This window comes from Centroberyx affinis, unplaced genomic scaffold (assembly GCF_046629955.1).
Source record: "Centroberyx affinis isolate AG114_WGS23_722 - 3 ecotype Tasmania unplaced genomic scaffold, CSIRO-AGI_Caff_v1 ptg006345l_1, whole genome shotgun sequence".
Taxonomy (NCBI): Eukaryota; Metazoa; Chordata; class Actinopteri; order Beryciformes; family Berycidae; genus Centroberyx; species Centroberyx affinis.
This window is the reverse complement of record NW_027283223.1, coordinates 23,806-42,715: the sequence shown is the minus strand read 5'-3', so window position 1 is coordinate 42,715 and position 18,910 is coordinate 23,806. Positions and strand designations below refer to the sequence as shown.

At 41.4% G+C, this 18,910-nt stretch overlaps 1 protein-coding gene across 2 annotated transcripts in view; it reads left to right on the top strand.

Annotated features, from left to right (window-relative positions):
- The first annotated feature begins 341 nt into the window (after nucleotides 1–341).
- nampt1 (nicotinamide phosphoribosyltransferase 1) overlaps nucleotides 342–18,910 on the top strand; it is a 29,057-nt gene continuing 10,488 nt past the window's right edge. For both annotated transcript variants that reach the window (XM_071512544.1, XM_071512543.1), the window contains exons 1-5: nucleotides 342–471; nucleotides 9,750–9,906; nucleotides 12,827–12,930; nucleotides 13,737–13,865; nucleotides 18,347–18,505. In XM_071512544.1, coding sequence (XP_071368645.1) covers nucleotides 418–471; nucleotides 9,750–9,906; nucleotides 12,827–12,930; nucleotides 13,737–13,865; nucleotides 18,347–18,505 — 603 coding nt within the window. In that variant the 5' untranslated portion in view covers nucleotides 342–417. The remainder of the gene's footprint in view (nucleotides 472–9,749; nucleotides 9,907–12,826; nucleotides 12,931–13,736; nucleotides 13,866–18,346; nucleotides 18,506–18,910) is intronic.

The window sequence follows — 18,910 nt, the reverse complement described above, 5'->3', positions numbered from 1 at the left end:
TGGTAATGGTTTATTGATGTTAAAATACTATTGTGGCAACTTCTATTATTATTATTATCAATTTATAGTATTAGTTACATCTGGCTTTACTGCCTCAGCGTTAGGAGAGCGCATGCGTACGGGTTAAGGCCGTTAACCTCTGTAGTAGGCGGGCCGCGGGCCATTTTCTCAAATCTCGACAATCTTTGGTTTTACCGTCACGGCGCAGCCTCATCAGGATCATAGCCGAGCAGAGCCGAAAATAGCCGAGTGGAGCCGGGATTTTGGTGACGGCAGTCGCTCTAACGCCCGCCCCTTCCCCGGTTCTCTCCGCTGTCCTTCCCCCAGCGACACAGCTACCAGGCTGGCTGAGTCCCCGGCAGCACGGCGCGCAACACAACACTGACAGCTGCGACTGACTCACAACCGAGGGGAAAGATGGAGCACAGAGACGCCGACTTCAACATATTGCTAGCGACCGATTCATACAAGGTAAGGAACCCATGGCGGTGTAGACTCGGGATGAAACCACGCAGCGGGGGGCGGTAGTTGGATGAAAATAAATAAGTCAAGGTGGTTTCATCACCAGTCCCAAGGCCATCACAGTGCGCTCTGTGGCTGGTCTCTGTCCGTTCACACTAGGCCGAATGGGGAGGAGGATGAGGAGGAGAGGGCAGGTAGAAACGGGGTACCAAATTCAGAAAGCAAGCATCCCGCTTCGAGCTAGCTAGCTACATCTAGGACTGCTGATTATGGTGCTAGTTTACCACCGGCTTTGCTAGTCGCGGTGCTATCCAGCTAGCTAACCTAACGTTAGCTAGCGAGCTAACAGGGAGCGCAGGAGGGAGACAGAGGGGGTAGATATATAAAAGCTAATGCTAGCCACTAGCTAGCAAGTGCTGTGGATAATGTGGTACTGTGAACTGCACATGAGGAGGTATGAGGCAAGTCTGGTTTGCGAGTTTACCCGGGTAGCTATAATGTTAGCCAGCAGGTAGCAGCTAACATTACCGACAATGGCATCATTTCCAATGAATCAAAAGCGAAAGTTAAATAGCCTCTGGAGCATGTGAGGTTACGACATTGAAATTACCTCTTTAGACACAGATGACTAGAGGTCCTAAAAAGTCTTTAAGGAATTATACAAATCAAAGGCCTTTAGAAAGTCTTAAAATACAGTTAGCTGCAAGGTTTTAAGCAGCGATTGGTAACGTTATATATAACCGTATGTAAGTCAGCCTCTTAAGGTGGGTAAACTGAGTTTGGGCGAGTTTACCTCCCGCTGCTTTTAAGTCTTAATTACAGTTGCTGAGGTCTTAAAAAATATTATGTCTTCTCAGTGTACCTCCTGACAAGATATCATCCCGGTTATGCAGACCTAACTTAAAAGTCTGGTGTTTTTTATCTTCCTTATCAGCTCTAGTTTTGTTGTGAAATGGTTCTTACATTTCATTATTACTCTCACTAAAAGCCCTAAACAAGTATTCACTTGCTGAAACCTGCAGGTACCCTGTGTGAAATTCCTCTGTATTAACAGCAAGGTCGATGTACAGTGGCTCAGGTCAAAGGCATGGCCACAAGGGGATTATAATAGTTGATTGTAAATACATGGAGATTGGAAACCTTGGTCTTTGAGCTGTTGTGTCTGAATGTATGAACACTAAGGCAATGGAAAGTTTTAGAGTTTATCAAGGATGTGGACTTGTAGTCGTGACAAAGGCCATGTGGATTACTAGTAAGGAACACAAGTGTCATTAAAAATTCCAGAGGTTGTAATTATTTACAGTAGTGTCTATCTTTATAATGGACTCTGTAGCCAAAGGAGCTAAAAGGAAAGGGTGTGATGTGCTAAAACCTCCCATTGGGGTCCACAAATCAGAGTTTAGCCAGGTTATGTGTCATGTTAACACTCACTGTCTGTCTGCAATATGCCTTTATACTGCACTCATGTTAACTGTCTATCTGAATGTTGAGCAGTTTTACACATCTGCAATAACTAAAAAGTGTGAAATTACTGTTTACAATTGCTGTTATAACACGTCAGAGTTTGGAGGAAATTTTTGAATTTTAGCTTTCACTTTTGTTTTTGCAGCAGGGGGTTTTGTTGGAGGTGACTGCCAGCATGCAGCTGGCTTGCCGTGGTAACATTTATAGATCTGTGTTGGTGTTTCTGTGCGTGGACCTGAACTGCTAGATGTTAGTGTCAGTGTTGTGCTTTGTTGTATTCTGTCTAGAAGAAAAATGGAAGTAATAGTGTTTACAGTCTCTAAAGCAGAGTGGTAACGATGGCAATGATTTGAAAATGGCACATGACAACACTTGGTGGTGGTGATGGGATGGAGTCAAGCGATCTGATAGGGATGGGGTCGAGCGATCTGATATGAAGAGAAGTAATCTTGATGACTTGCTGCCACCGTGGTGTATTGCATAACTTGCATCTCCAAGAGGAAGCAGTTGCAACAGTTTGGTAAGCTGCATGAGTAAATAGCCAAACTCACAGTTATAAGACAGCTATAAGAAAACTACACAATGTTGCTTTTGCATGCTAAGTTCCACAAAATCCAGCTAATGTATGCTATATTAGCTCTAGTATTCTGTGTCTACCTTAGTTGTACAATACAGAATCGAAGCACTCTGTAGAAACACTGGTTGGAAAGCTATGCATGATACATTCAGGAATGTAAGTAAATGGCCAATATTAGAATTGGGACTGTTTTGCTAATGTAGGCTACATTAACTTGAAGTTATTATTCTATGCCTAACTTAGCCTAAGCCTACCTATGCAATAGCAAATCTAACCTTGCAGCGCAGGTAGGATCGGGAGCAAGTTCAGTTAAGCTGTTGAATACTACCTGTCCCTCCCCCACCACCCCTCCCCCTCACAGCTATATAAGCCTCCATTTCATTTTGAAAAGTATGGAAAGTCAACGGGGCACTGGGTGGGGCCAAGCGATGTCCTGCTTCCAGATAATATAATACTTCAATGGACCATGGGTGGGGTGGGGGGACCGAACACCAGGAGTGATGGAAAAGACAGGGAGTTTGGGCAGCCAGCAAAGAGGTTCAGTTTGCAAGAAAAGCTCAAGGGAAAAAGGCTAAAATTGAATGGTTCAGAGTGAGATAACGAGCTACAAAAACTTAAACTGAACTTTAAAATGTAGTCTGTGGCTGAGGGATAAAGAGAGAATGTGTGAGCGTTAGCAAGAGATAACGAAATAGAGGGCAGGGAAGTTGCATTCTTCTGTCCTCTTGAGTCCGTACATCAGTCTGTGCAAGTCATTTGTATTTAATGACTCCAAAGAAATGTTTCTTCAACAGTGGGTTGAGTGCCCAAAATGGCTTGCGGACCTGTCTCAGGTGGGGCTCCACATAACAAAGAGTAATGCTATATTTCTGTAGCACTTTTCTTAACAACGTGCTGTACAAATATGCTTTAATGAGCCTGGGTCCCAGGGTGAGACTAATTCATTCAGTTTGATTCCCAGCCAGGCTCTGAAAGTGTATGAACCTCTTGTCTTAAGTCTTTTTACATTAGGTCTTCAGGCATTTGAGTCAGGTGTACCGCAGAATAGATGTAATGGAGCAACTCCAGCCAAGAAATAAGATGTTGCCTTACCTTGAAAGGCCCTTACAGGGTTTAGATTTACTTTTAAAGTCACAATGAAACAGCAATTTGAGAGCATCTTGCTTCCTTAATGCCATGTATTTCCTGTTGAAACAGGATAGTGAGGTGGGACAAAATGTGTGGAGGGATCATAAAAAAGTATAAACCAATGGGATATCAGTTTGGGAGAGAAACACGGTTTTATTTGATTGTTTTAAAAAATCGTTGTTACAAAAATCTGTGATGGTTTTATTGGTGAATTTTTATGTACACCTCCTAATCGATTAGCCTAGTTGACAGAAAATTAATCTGTTATAATTTTGATAATCAATTAGGCTAATTGTTGTAGTCATCTAGTAAAAAAATTCCAAACATTTGCTGCTACAGCTTTACAAATGTTAAGATTTGCTTGCTTTTCTCCGTTTCATATCATAAAATTAATACTTTGTGGGGGGTTTTTGGCTGCTGGTCAGGTCAAGTAAACAATTTTAAAACATCACTTTGGGGTTTGGTAGCTTGTGAAGGGCATTTGTCATTACTTTTGACATTTTATAGACTAAATGGTTAATTGAAAAAATAATAGATCTATCGATAATTAAAATAATCGTTAGTTGCAGCCATTTATATAGCCCCTTCTTCTACCCCTCGATAATGACTATCAAAGTGCCCTTGATGACAGGACTTTTCCCTATCAGCTCCATTGGAGCTGCTCAGTGGCGGACAGAAGAAGGCTGAAGTTGCTCTTGGTAGATACCAGGTGTGAATGTGTCCAACATAATGGGTGTCAAGCAAGGCATTTCTGAGAAGAAAGTGTGTTTAGTCAAGCTACTTTAGTTAAAGCTGAAGAGAAACAACACAAGTCAGCTGAATAAGGATAAAAAGTCAAGACAAAAGATTTGGGCTGACACTGATCAAATTTCATGCTGCGTCTTTCCCAGGTGAGGTGCACCTGTTTTACCAGACCAGGATAATGTTACTGTTCGTCTCTTTGCTGTCTCCTCTGATGCAGTAAGCTAGCCAGTAAAGTCACACAGACAGTGAGCTTACCAGCCAATGAGGATTCGACTGTCTAGCCTCTTAATTACTGAAGCAGCTAATGTCACCACATGGTTAGTGGCTGTGTGTGTGGGTATGCATTCTTGTCTCATTGGCAGTGGTTTGTATGTGTCTGTTTGTATCTCAGGTGTGCTTGTGTGTGTGTCTGCACACAGTTCTTGCATGTGTTCTAATCTTTGCTGTACATGTGTCTGTGAGTGCTTGTTTGGTGTGTAAAGACAGAGAAGGTGTATTGCAAGTATAGCGCCAGATTGATTAGCAAAACAATCAGAGGCATTCACTTTGTTCACAGGACATAAAGACAAGCTGCACCTGAATGCCTGAATTGTGTTTTGTCTCGTTGGATTGAAAAGAGAAACTCTGCTGCGAAGCTGGGCTAGTCTGTTGTCTGGAAACACATACACACAGACATATAGCCTACACACACACTCACACACACACACACACACACACACACACACACACACACACACACACACTATGACAACATGCTACAACAACACTAAACAACAAGGAGTTTAGTGTGCAGGTGAGGAGTCAGGCAGATTTGTACGTTGGGAGGAGGTGTATGTCGTTACTCTCTATCCACAAATCAACCACACAGATTTTCAAAGAAAACCCACAACACAAGTTTGTTGCCACAGGACCACATTTACATAACATTACATTAGACATTTTGCAGACCCTTTTATGCAAAGACAGTAGTCTAGACTAGAGAGTGTCTTGCGTAAGAACACTTTGATGGGACACATTGGCTGTGGTGAGGTTTGAACCTGTGACCTTTAGGTAATGGGATGGTCCCACCAGGCATTAGGCCACACTAAGGCTCATTTTTCAAAGTAAGCATGACAACACTGAGAAATGCCAAAATATTCCATTAGATCTCCTTTGATAAAAACAATCCATAAAGGATACATGCTGTATGATTTGTAACTAAGTAGTATTAAGTAGTAGTAATGTTTGTAGTATAAACTTGTTATCATATTGGATAATAAATGGATAATATCATTGGATATGGATAATATCATCATGAGGAGGCCTGTATAGTGCGCCTTGAAAACTAACTAGGTTTGCACCAGACACGACTGTGTTGCTTCAGTAATTTGTGATTTTAAAACTGTGTGTTTCTGCGAGTTTGTGTGTATGCACTGGCGTGTGTATGTTGTGCCACTGTGTGTGTGCGTGTGTGCGTGTGTGTGTGTGTGTGTACACATACACGTGGTCAGGCCTACGTGTCATGTTGTGTGTCTTGACTCTATTTTGAGTCCTCTAAAGCCCAGAGGAAAGGACAGAGACAGGGTCAGAGAAACTGAGTAGTTCACTGACATTTACTTCTCTTCTCTTCTCTTCTCTTCTCTTCTCTTCTCTTCTCTTCTCTTCTCTTCTCTTCTCTTCTCTTCTCTTCTCTTCTTGTGCCTAGTTCCTATTTGATGCTTGTTTATCTAGATTGTGATCTAGACTTGGGGATAATTTCACAGGTAGTTATGCCAGTGGTTTTTGTGAGTACTAGGGTGAGAAATTGAGTCATTCCCAAGGATGTAGTGTAATGAGGATCGAGCCTGTGACCCATATTGGGCACTGTTTAAAGGGGATTGCTACCCATTTTCATTAGTAAAATATGTCTTTCTCCACCCTTCGGGAAGTACTGTGATAATTGGCAATTCTGGCTCTCGAACCAAATCAAACTTTTTGCCTGTGATCACAGTATTCCCTGAAGGGTCGAGAATTTATTTTACTGATAAAAATAGACGGCATTCCCCTTTAAGGAACCTTGGTGCAGACTATTTCAAGGCTTATTTCACAGATGGGTTCGATTAAAACCCGTTCCTGGACTCCCATGGTTGTAGATGACGACTATTCAAATTACGGTCTGTAAAATAGAATAAATGTTGTTTATCAACTACATTTTGTGTGAATTTTGGAAGAAGAGTAGAAGTAACTGACAGATTACAAAATGAAGTACTAAGTGAGCTGTAATCTGCATTGGATTACATTTTACTTGAGTTCTTTCAAGAAGTGGTGGCTGGTGTTAATTTCTCACTCTGCTAATAACCATCAATGATGGCAGAGTTCAGAGTCTCTGAGTGGCCGGTAATGTCAGTAGGGTTAAATCCTCAAATGGACCACTGTACTCTATGGGAATCCCTGGAGTCATTTGGGGTATAATTGGTGGGCAGATGGCTACAGTCATCCCTGTATCCTTTCTGTGTGTGTGTGTGTGAGTGTGTTTGGGGCGTTGTCTGTTTTTCTCTTTCGTTATGCTATTTATTCTGTGTGTGTGTGTGACACACAGGGGGACAGGTCCGGACATGTCTCAGTCTTATTGTGGCATTTATGTGATTAGGCGGAAATGTCAAGCACACACACGCACACACAGTTCATTGGTAACACTGCTGCTGAACCTGAATGTTCACTATAAATCATACAGATAAGATATGAGGCTGATGTTTCTTAAGCTATTGGTGGAGGCCCAAAATAGCTTTCCAGCCTGTGTCTGTTCGGTCCTCACATGACAAGAGTGATAATGTCAGACAAAATTTTTCTTTTTGGCTGAGAAAGCTTCAGGGGGTTAGACGAAAATGACAATCCCAAACAATTATTTCCACAAGATATTGTGATCATGAATATTGATCACAACTATTAATGTCAATGACTTTGGATGAAAAATTATTTAATTGTGTGTTTAGCATCTTACATCAGTATCTTAGGTATTTACAACAAAAATAACAGCCATTCTAAATAAAATTAATCCAAATGTGTCATTATTGTCTAATTATACCAGAAGTTCTACATTCTACATGATTAATTATGCAGCCCTAACAACTACTGTACTGGAAATAGGCATAATTCTGTGTATGCGTGTGTGTGTGTGTGTGTGTCTATTTGGGGGGGGGGGGGGGTGGGCTTCCATTTACATGTGCCTCTTTGGTGTGTGTGTGTGTGTGTGTGTGTGTGTGTGTGTGTTTGTGTGTTCGTGCACACTTCTGTGTAATGTGAGCACATAATTTAGGACTCGTGCATCTTTAAGTCACCTGACTAATAAGGGAGGCTAGTGGACGTAGAGAGCTCATTTCCTTTTATACTTCCAGTTAAAGAGTCTGTCTGTCTGGTTTGGTACCAGTTCAGTAAGATTGAACAGATAATGATTACAAATTTTATCGTTCATTAAGGTCCGTGTGTATGTGGGTGGGTGATGGTTTGGGGGTTTGGGGTGGGGCGTAGAAAGGCTGTCTGAGAAAGTGGCTCCAGCCTCCCGTTAGCGCTTGGTAGCACTAGCCAGTGCAGGTCAGTAGGTTATGAAACAGTTTTGTGAGCCTAGCCTCACTGTTAGTACAGCTATGGAAGTGTATGGAATAGCCTGTAGGGGAGTTGGGCAGGAGGGATGAGAACACCATCATGAAACTGCAAAAACTCATGCCAAGAAGAAGTCTCTGACCAGTCTCTTTTTATGTAAAAGAGTTTAAAACTTGATTAATGGGCATTTATTTTTTTGAAATGTGTTGTGAGCTAGCTCATAGCATCGCCTGTTATCTGTACCATGGAAACATGTGATGTGTTGTGTAGAGATGCACCGATCGATCGGCCGGTGACCGGAATCGGCCGGTTTTCAGCTGATCGGCCATGACCGGTGACCGGCCGATCAGTCTCATATATCCGATTCTGTGCCGGTCAAATTTAAGACAACGGTAAAAACTCCGCTGTAATTAAGCAATATTACACGAGAGGGTGTGCGTTACCGTGATGCTTACGGACCTCGGCGCTGACCGCATCACTGTCGTGCCAATAATGACGGTAACGCACACCCTCGAGTGTAATATTGCGATTATACAACAGTTACCAACAAAATAAAAGATACAAACAAAACGTATTCATATTGTGGGGCAATTCGCTCTCAAAATAAAAAAACTTTTTGCTAGTGTTATCTCCGTTTCCCTGGAAATACATGGGATCTGACTAATAACTGGAAAACAATCAGTCACGTCAGTAGACTCCTATGTAATGGAACCTAATTTACTACTCCAGCAAGTAGGCGGAGCCTTAGTAACGACCTAGCAACAGAGACGATTTCTAGTCCCTGTTGAGTCAGCCAGCCAACTTGAGCTAATGCTTTCTAGAGATCGCGGGATTTCCCAAACTGAATAAATACCACACATATAAACACAAAACTGCCTTGCTAGCTCAATCTTGTTGTAACTAAGATATCTGCTGAAAAAAATAATTTTTCCATGGACAGATTTAGCTACTATCTCCGCGAACTTCACATGTATTTTTAAGCTAGTAGCGCCGTGTCACCGACTCACCGGCACAGCTGATGGATGGCAGAGCGTCTGGTAACATCAAGGCTGAACAGAGTTAGTGTAGCGTTATATTTAAATATATTGTATGATAATATGGCGGAGTAATATTTAGTGATGAGCACGGCTAGGTGTGCTGTCATGCTGATTTGATCACGTTCTAAATGTCTAGTTGATCTATCAGATTGCTTGGTCGGAACTACCTGTTGTATAATAGTCCATAATAGTAATAGTCCGTGTGTTGTTATATAGATCTGTTTATATAGATCTGTTGCACCTAGATCTGTTTTCTTTCGGGAAAGTATAAAGTGGGATATACTGCAATTCATTTTCATTTGGATTTTATTTGTTCAAAAAAGCTCTGTCCAGTAACCTGGAGCACTTTTTTATTTTGAGATTTGTTTGAGTGAGAGTGAGAGAAGGTCCTGTAACCTGGTGCAGTTTTGGAGAAAATGTAAGTTATTAATAGTCAATGTTTTATTATGAACATACAATTGAATTTTAATTTTCCATTAAAGAAAAGTTACAAAAATGTTTGTGTGTGCTGTCAATTATAGTTCTTAGAAAGAAAATCGGAATCGGCCAAAATCGGAATCGGCAGGTCAGACTTTTAAAAAATCGGAAATCGGAATCGGCCAAGAAAATTGCAATCGGTGCATCTCTAGTGTTGTGTTATGTTATCTTAAGTTGTTATCGGTTTTATATATTTTCAAAGTATAGCCTAACTCGGATTAATTTCTTTGTATTTCAGTCCAGTTTTGTGTGTCATAATTCCTAGCCTAATTCGTCCTGTGTATGTGCTCTGTCTTCTGCAGGTAACGCATTACAAGCAGTACCCCCCCAACACGAGTAAAGTGTACTCCTACTTCGAGTGCCGCGAGAAGAGGACAGAGCCCACCAAGAACAGAAAAGTCAAATACGACAAAACTGTCTTCTACGGCCTGCAGTACATCCTCCACAAATACCTAAAAGGTAAGGCTTGCAAACTAAAATATGATGCTCCGGAAGGTCCCAGTTTTGAATCTGCGGGTGAGCTGGAGGAAAATATGAGAGGAGGAAGTGAGTGAGTAATGTTCACATCTCCCTCAACAGCTCCCTTAAGACATCAAAGTGCCCTTGAGCAAGGCACTGAACCTCCGACCTCCTCAGTAGCTGTGGTAGCAATGGGCAGAAACTCCCTCCTCTCTGCTACCACTCCCCCAGGCCGTTGGTGTAAACAGAAGTGTGTTCTCAGTCAACCTCCCTGATTAAATAAGGGTAAGATAGAAAGGCTTGGATTATGTAACCCAGACATAGACTTTATTAACCTTTTATTTATCCAAGTTGACAATGCACACATGCACTTTGTCAGCGTCATCCTGCTTCACATTCACACCTGCGAGCTGCCCACTACAACCACAGTCTTCTTCTACTGCCTCTTTGCCAGGACGAGACAAAATATTCTCAGTTTGGATTCAGGCCCAGAGCCAAAACCAAAGGTTAAAATTAAAAACTGAAAAACTATTTGTTTATTACAAACCTTAGCCCAAATAATGTATTATATGCTGCCAGAAATGAAATACAAAAGCAAGTGCATTTTTTTGGTTTTGAGGGGTCATTCAGAGGTACAGGTAATAAGTAAACCCTGGCTATCGCTGTAAATCTTTGGAGTGCAAACAAAGCTAAGTAGAGCCTTTTGTGACACTCTATTGGTCCCCGTGGGAGATATTGATCTTTTTGCTCACCAGAATAGTCAGAATAGCACTGCTGGAGCTGGTAAAGATTCAATGTCTTGCTCAAGGACATTTCAGCAGGGCAGGTGCTTGTTTTCGTTGTCCATCCGGTTTTAAGGACATTCCCTTTACTTATTACACCATCAGATCATAGTTTGACATCCCACCTCAGACAGAATAATAAAGTTTATATAGCACTTAACGAAAAAGGTTACAACATGTTTTACATTGATTAAACGGTAGAGGACATAAAACAAAGAGAGCAGTTTAAGAAGAGAGAAAAGGCTATTCAAAAATAAAAGCTGAGAGACAGAAATATGACAAAATATAATGCATATAATAGTATTTATAATAGTAATAGTAGTAGTAATATTAATATTATAATAGTAGTATATATTTAAAGCAACTCTGTACCAACATCAGATAAATTCAAGTGCGCAAAAGTGAATTTTTAAGTGGTTTATTCTGATCTCATGGGGCATGTGAGAGAGAGGCAGAAAGAGTTTAGGAGGGTGAGAGAGAGAGAGAGAGAGAGAGAGAGAGAGAGAGAGAGAGAAAGCATCTCCCCCTGTCTCTTAAGAGGATTTCATGGTGTGGTAGCAGAGGTGCAGGGGAGACAGAGAGCCCGGGATAACAGTGAGGGAGAAGACAAAAGAACAGCTGCTCTTTCACCGTCTGAGGAAGAAAGGCCAGCTGCCTGCGAGGAGCGTCCCTCTGAAAGCTGAAAGATTCAACCAACTATTAAAGATGCAATCAGCAATTTATTTGACTCATACATTTTAGGTATACTCTCACTTAAATTTGAAGAGGCTGAAAATAATGTTTTGGAACTTTCTTATCCAAATTTTACAAATTTAAACACTCCTATATTGTTAACTTAGTTGAAATACTGGCATTTAGTTCAGCCTGAGGCATAACTATGCAAGGCTGGATGCATGCTAATGTGATACGTTATCGATCCCTGTAGAGAAATTGTCTTTAGGCTTTCCCCGCTCTACAGGCAGGTCAGGTACAGAGCAGCACCTCTGGAGCTGTTGGGGATTCAGTGAATTGCTCAAGGGCACTTCAACAGGGCGGGCACTTCGGGAATCGAACCTGGCTGTTTCCAGTTACAGGACGCTTTCTCTAACCACTAGGCCACTCTGCCGCCCCTCATACTACATTTTCGAGTCCTTGAACTTACAAAGTGTCCCTCATATTTCTTCTAGGCTGAGTCATGCTTTAAATGCAATCTTTTCTAACTCTAATCTCATCAGGGGAGCAGAGCAACACAAAATATAAAACAGATCCTCTTGGATAAAGGTAGAATCAAGGGGAAGGCGAAAGCAAAACAACTGTTTACCCTAACCATCATCCCAGTTGTTAAAGGGATACCTTGACATTTGGACTTTTAACAGGATTAACTTCTTGCATAGGAGGAAAGCATTTTTCATGTTTTTTCCCCTAAATTTCCCCAAAATATACCATTCCTCAGTGCAACCAAGAGGGCCTTTCTAGCCATGAGCTTGGAGGTAGCTATGCCCCTTGGTTTCCATGAGTGATGCTAATGATGTCAGCAAGTGATATTATAGAAACGTAATTGTAGTAACCTTTTCTACTACATATGGCAAATGTTTCAAGAAAAATTTTATTTGAAGGTATCCTCTTAAACTTGAACCACTCTTTTCCTGTAGTGGTTTGTTGTTGTGAACAATGTTTTCTACTCAGTGGTCTTACTCAGTCTAGACTAGAAACTAGCCAAACGTGAGATGAGACAAGTAGCTGGTTGGCTGCTGTGTGTGTGTGTGTGTGTGTGTGTGTGTGTGGACAAAGACGCCTTATCAGAGTGCGAAGGGATGCTCCTAATGCAATTACAGTGGACAGTAGAGTGGCATTCCAATGCCTTCTCTCTTTCTATAACACTTTATCCATAATCTCTTTCTCTCCTACTTATTTCTTCCTACTCTCTCTATCTCTGCCTCTTTCATCTGTCTATCGCTTTCTTATGCTTTCTTTCTGTCCATTTTCACTTTCCCTCTCGTGAAATCTCTTCCTCCACTTCCTCTGGTATTTCAATCCTTACCCCCTCCCCTCTTCCTGTCATTTCTCCTCCTCCCCTTCCTTTTCCCTTTCTCTCCACCTCAAATCTCCTCCATTTCCGTTCTCCTCCCTCCCTCCCTCCCCCCCCCTTTCCTCTCCAGGAAAGGTGGTGACTCCTGAGAAGATCCAGGAGGCAAAGGAGGTTTACAGGGAACATTTCCAGGATGACGTTTTCAACGAGAAAGGCTGGAACTACATTCTGGAGGTAACGCACACACACACATTGGTGTCCAGAAAAACATTTTTTTCAAGGTGATATTTTATAATTAGTAAGGTACCTGGAGCGAGATATGCAGGTGAACACATACACAGACACCAATACACACTTAAGTTTATATAAGAAATATTTTCATGCTGATGTGAGATCAGTTGTCTCACAAACACACAAATGCGAACTCACACACACACACACACACACACACAGATCCTTTCAGGGTGACATTTTCTCACGTCTGGAGGTACTTTCATTCTCTCCCTCTCTCTTTCTCTCTCTCTCTCTCTCTCTCTCTGCCTCTCTCTCTCTCTCTCTCTTTCTTTCTCATACTCAGGACAACATACAATACCCTCCTGATACACAATAAGACCCCATACACACACAGCATCTACATGATATTCCCATTGGGACACACACACACAAAGCAAGCTTCCAATCTGATTACCTGCAGATTGAATTTGTTGCCAGATTGAGTTTGACGTCTCCTAAGCAACTTTTGATCATAAAAACCATCGCGTCAGGCTCACATTCTTCACCCTATGACAGAAAATTAGGTCAAAAATAACAAGCAGACATGTGTCCAGTGATTTGGTGGTTAATACTCCTGCTGGCTGAATCCCACCAGAACCTTCTATACTGTATATTCCCCCAACTGTGTCTCCCAGCCTTGCTACTATCTCAATACAGAAAAAAATGGAATGTCCACCCTCCAGTACCAGTCATGGAGGAGAGGCTGTAACAGTGTAACTCTGATTGAGATATTTGTGTGTTTGTGTGTGTGTCTTTTGTATTTACAGAAATACAATGGCCACCTGCCCATCGAAATCAAGGCAGTGCCAGAGGGGAGTGTGATTCCTCGAGGCAACGTTTTGTTCACAGTGGAGAGCACAGACCCCGAATGCTACTGGCTCACCAACTGGGTGGAGGTGAGACTGTTTCCATACTCTCTATCGGGTCCCAAAAGGGCTAGGGAGTCCTCATATGACACAAGTAGTGCAGTTTTTTTATTTAGTTTAGTAACTCTCTTTCCATCCAGGCTTAAAAGTCCGAGGCCCATTGGTATAGGAAGGTAAAGGCCTATTTTATTGTTTTATTATCATTATTTTAATACTGTCATAAAACTAATGGTCCTCAGTTCTAGATTAGCTGAGTCACATTGAAAGCCGTTGTGTAATACTCCTCAAACTCACTCATAATAGTACATTTAAATATTAATGCACTAACCAAAAATCACCACTCATACTGCTACTAGAACTATATTGCTGAGCAGAATAATAAGACTTAATAGTTTAAGTTAATCATTATTGGTTACATATAAAAGACTTATGCAACATTCATGCTCTTTTTTTCTTGCAGAGGTGTGGTACGACAGTTTTATAAAAGCTGTAAAGCACTCTGCTTAGTGGCATGCCTAGCAACACCTCTTAGCTGTTGTTAACTCGCTGTTAATCACAGCCGTAACTCGCTGCTCAGTGATGTGCTTCTCCTGTGGAAACTGCGGGGAACCGATTCCCTCAGGTTTTACCCCTGAAAAGTCCGACAGCTGAGGGTCAGGAGCCAGTAAAATCTCCCGAATACTTGGCAGCTGTTGTTTTGTTTTTTTTCTTCTTCTTTTTCTTAATTGACAAACTCATTTATGAAAGCGCAGAATCAACCCCTTGCCCTGACCAATGTTCTGTTCCCTGAGGCATCGCATTTCAGGAATTGCTCTGAACCTGACAGAGAATGTTTGCCAATCTTATTCAATTACAGTTTAATTCAGGCCATCTGAGGCCAATTTTTTTTCCCCCTGTGAAATATTTCATTCCAAACCTCCTGTCTATTTTGTAAATAGCTGCTTTGTTGTAGTCACTAACATGTTTGGTGTAGTACTTTGATTGCAATAATCTAGACACAAACATCAAAATAATTGGAATTGACGGTTAATCGTAGTTGTGGTCTGCAATTTGGAATAAATTGTCCATTCACCCTAATCTTCCATTAATTTGGAAGCAAAGTAATCTGATTGCATCAAACTGAGTTTCAGGAAATCCACCAGATGAGGCTAATAGTGAGTGTGAGCACTAACAATTGTTGTTTCAGAGCACTTTGTTACACAGTTTTTGTATCACAAGTACAACATGAAGTTGATTATTACAATTTGAAGCAGGCCGTCTGGAATTATATTTTAAGGGAACGTCCTCAAACCTGCAGGAATTATATTGAGTTAACATACAGATTCGCTCCTTACTGATCTCAGGCACCTACACTGCATGAACACACTGTCCGCAGTGACTCGGCAAGACTTAAGTCAGTTACCATGAGCGATATCCTCGCTGTCTTCCCCTCCCTCTATCCCACTCTTGCTCTCTTTGAGTCATGCTGCCTCTCTCTCTCTCTCTCTCCATCTCCGTCTCTCTTTCTCTTCGTTCCCCATTTGTAAATATAAATAAATATCACATGTAGTGATTTGAAAGATGCTTAAAATAAAACAATGAAAATTATGTTTGTAGTTCTCATACTTTTGATGCTGATAGAAAGCAGTTTTATCTTTTGATATATAATGGAAAGTTGGTGGAAACCTGCAACACACTGATCTTGGCATTAATCTCACATTTTTAAGAAATTATAAGTTTGGCTTGGATTGGGCATAAGCATAAAATCTGCTCTTAATGTGTTTCTCTCTCTCTCTCTCTCTCTCTCTCTCTCTCTCTCTCTCAGCAAGTTTAGCAAGTCTCTTATTCATAATGTTTAATTAATGTGGATCAGTAACGTAATACACACACACACACTTCTAATGGAACACACAGCAAGGCAAGAGGAGGGTGTTTAGACATAGGTCACACACTGTCAAGTTCACAGTGACAACACACACATGCACACACACTCCGGATATAATTGGACACATGATACATGCCCCCACCCACACAGTCATTCTCCCCGGTATAAATACATGCATAAACACACAAACACACTCAGCCACACACACACACACACACATACACACACACACACGGTCATTCTTCATGGCTGATATAAAATTAGACGTAGTGCTCAGCCTGGTGTCCTTGGGCTGCGTCATTAGTTCAAACTCTCTCACTCTCTCCCACTCTCTCTCTCTCCCTTGCTCTTCCTCTCTCCCTTATTCCCTCCCTGTTCCTGTCTTTTTCTCCCCTCTGTCATTCTCTCTCTCTTTCACTTGCTTTCTCTTTGTTTCTCTCTCTTTCTCGCTCTTTCCCTTTCTCCTTCATTCTTACTCTCTTCCTCCCCCCCTCATTCTCTCTCTCTCTCATTCCTTATGTCCCTCCATTTTGTTCTGGGACATTGACCGAGAAGTTATGTGGGAGTGTGTGTGTGTGAGCGAGCGTGCACGTGTGTGTGTGTGTGTGTTGTGTGTGTGTGTGTGTGTGTGTGTGTGTGTGCATTCTCATCTCATGAGTGTTGTTTTACCATAGCGCTGCCCGTGTGACAGTTGGACACCGTCACATGATGATCACATATTTCAAGTTATATTAATATCACAATCGACTGAGACGGCATTTAATGTGATACAAAACTTTAATTTATCTCCATAATTTTCAGGTCAGAGTAGTAAACGGTAAAAAAGTATACATCTGGACAAACAACAGACAAGTAACCTTGTGTGTGTTTGTGTGTATCTAGATTCTGTCATTATGATACTAGGTTACATGTTAAATACTAGGTTACACAGGAAAAGGTCAACGTGCAGATAAGACGGAGGCGGCATGATCTTGCGTGTGTGTGTGTGTGTGTGTGTGTGTTTTGGTGTGTGTGCCGACATTAGCCTTGCTCCGGCAGTCACATGAGTCCATATTATGGTTTAGATTATGATTAGTCTCAGGAGGCATGTGACCTGCTCAGGGTTATAGGGTGGACCTGGAAAACCCACACTGCATAGTATCTAGTTTGCATGTTGTGCAAACTAGTTTAGTGGAGACTTTGAGTGTAATAGTAAAAAAAATGAGAATACTAAGTTTACAGAAATATCATTTTTCAGCTCGTTTTCATTTCTGTGAGGGAGTGTTTTCTAATTGTTACTAAACTGTGCATTCTTTGGTTTTGAATGTTTGCCATGCCTAGTCTCTCATCTCTTATGCTGTTCCTGAGGCTTAATAGTCACACACACACTTATCTGTGATTCATAATACACGCACAAGACACAGCTCTAAATTAGTTGTGAAATGTTACTAACACACAGTGTGTAATTCTATGATAATATCAACTCTGCTATTAATTGCAGTAGGAGCCAGACTAAATTTCAGGCACCAGTGACCCACATCTAAGGGAAGGATGGGCAGCATTAGAGTTTAGACAAGAATTAAACAGTCCAAGCTGATGGTCACCATATTAGAATGAGTTCTGCACTAAGAACAGAGGTGAACGTATGATTTTAGAATCCAATATATAATGTAATATAACCCAAATACATCTAAAATGTAACTCCTACTCTGACAAAATGATTTCTGAAAATGTCACAAAAATAGAATTTACTATTGAATATCATTGGAGGATTTGACTATCTTGGTGCCTTTGCTTACAAATGGATGTGTGGATGGGTAAATTGATAGAGACAGGCAGACAGACTTGCACACACACACACCCAAGCATATATACTGTACACACACAACTATAGAATTTGGGTGTCTATAAGTGGTGAGTACAGATAAGCCATGTGTTTTCATATTGAAATCTATGATTCTGGTCCAGAGTTGACATGAGGCGTCCCGTTCCCAGAGTCTGCCGTGTTTGAATCAGCAGCCCCTTCTGATCCCCGTGAGCCTGTTGGTTTTGGGTTGTGGCACAAGTTAAATTCTGGGAAAGCAGGACGGTTTCACCGCACACTCCCTGCTCTTATCGGAGAAACACATAACTGCGATTTTTCTGTGTTACTGTTACTTGAATTGTAAGTTTACATGGTTATGTGTTGAATGAGTTTCATGACCTTTGTGCCTTTTTAAGATATAATATAATATAAAATTAAAAAACTACATAGGCAGAGAAAAAAAAAATTCACCTTTCCACGTTTTTTCTCCTTTCCCCATCTCTTCTGTTATCCTACTCCTATCTCTTGTTCTCCCTGGAGAGAGAGCATGTTAATATAATTTCTTTCTCAGACAATCCCAGTCCAGATCTCAACAGAATCACCTCAATTACAATAAAACAGTAGAGTCATTTTACAGGAATTTGTCATGATGACTTTGGTATTCACAACTTATAGAGGTTCACAGTACATACTGGTGTGGTATAGAGACAACAGGACCTAAACTTCATATCACACTACATCTCTGCATTCAGTGAAATATTCTCACACCCCAAAATGGAAATACAGATCCACTGATCCGTACTGAACTGAACTGTATTCAACTCCCTGTTTCTCTCTCCACCTCTTCTCTCCTTCCTCAATCAGACCATCCTGGTGCAGATCTGGTACCCCATCACCGTGGCGACCAACTCCAGAGAGCAGAAGAAGATCCTTGCCAAGTACCTCCTAGAGACCTCTGGGAACTTGCAGGGCCTGGAGTACAAACTGCACGACTTTGGCTACAGAGGCGTCTCCTCGCAAGAGGTAGAATACAGTAGCAACTTGTGGCAACTTGGCAAGGTTTTTGAAGTGCAAACTGCATGACGCTTGGACGCATCCTAGCTGTAATGCAAGTTAAAGGAGAGGAAGAGCAGGGAAAAGTCATTTTGAGAAAAACTTAGGAGGCTGGTGGTAGGTCAGAGGTTAGAGAAACGTGCTCAAGAGTGGAAGGTCGCCGATTTGAATCTCGTAATGGCTGTGAAAATCTGAGCTGAGCAATTAAAAAAAAAAAATCGAAATCACAATATGAACTTCTGCAATTTCCAAATCGCAGAGGCTGCAAGTAATTGCTTAAGAGAGGGGCGGCCAAAACTGATTTCTAACCAAGGTGTTTTAGAGCTGCAGGTAATCTTTGGTCCATGAATCAAGTACTGTACTGGTGAAAACCTT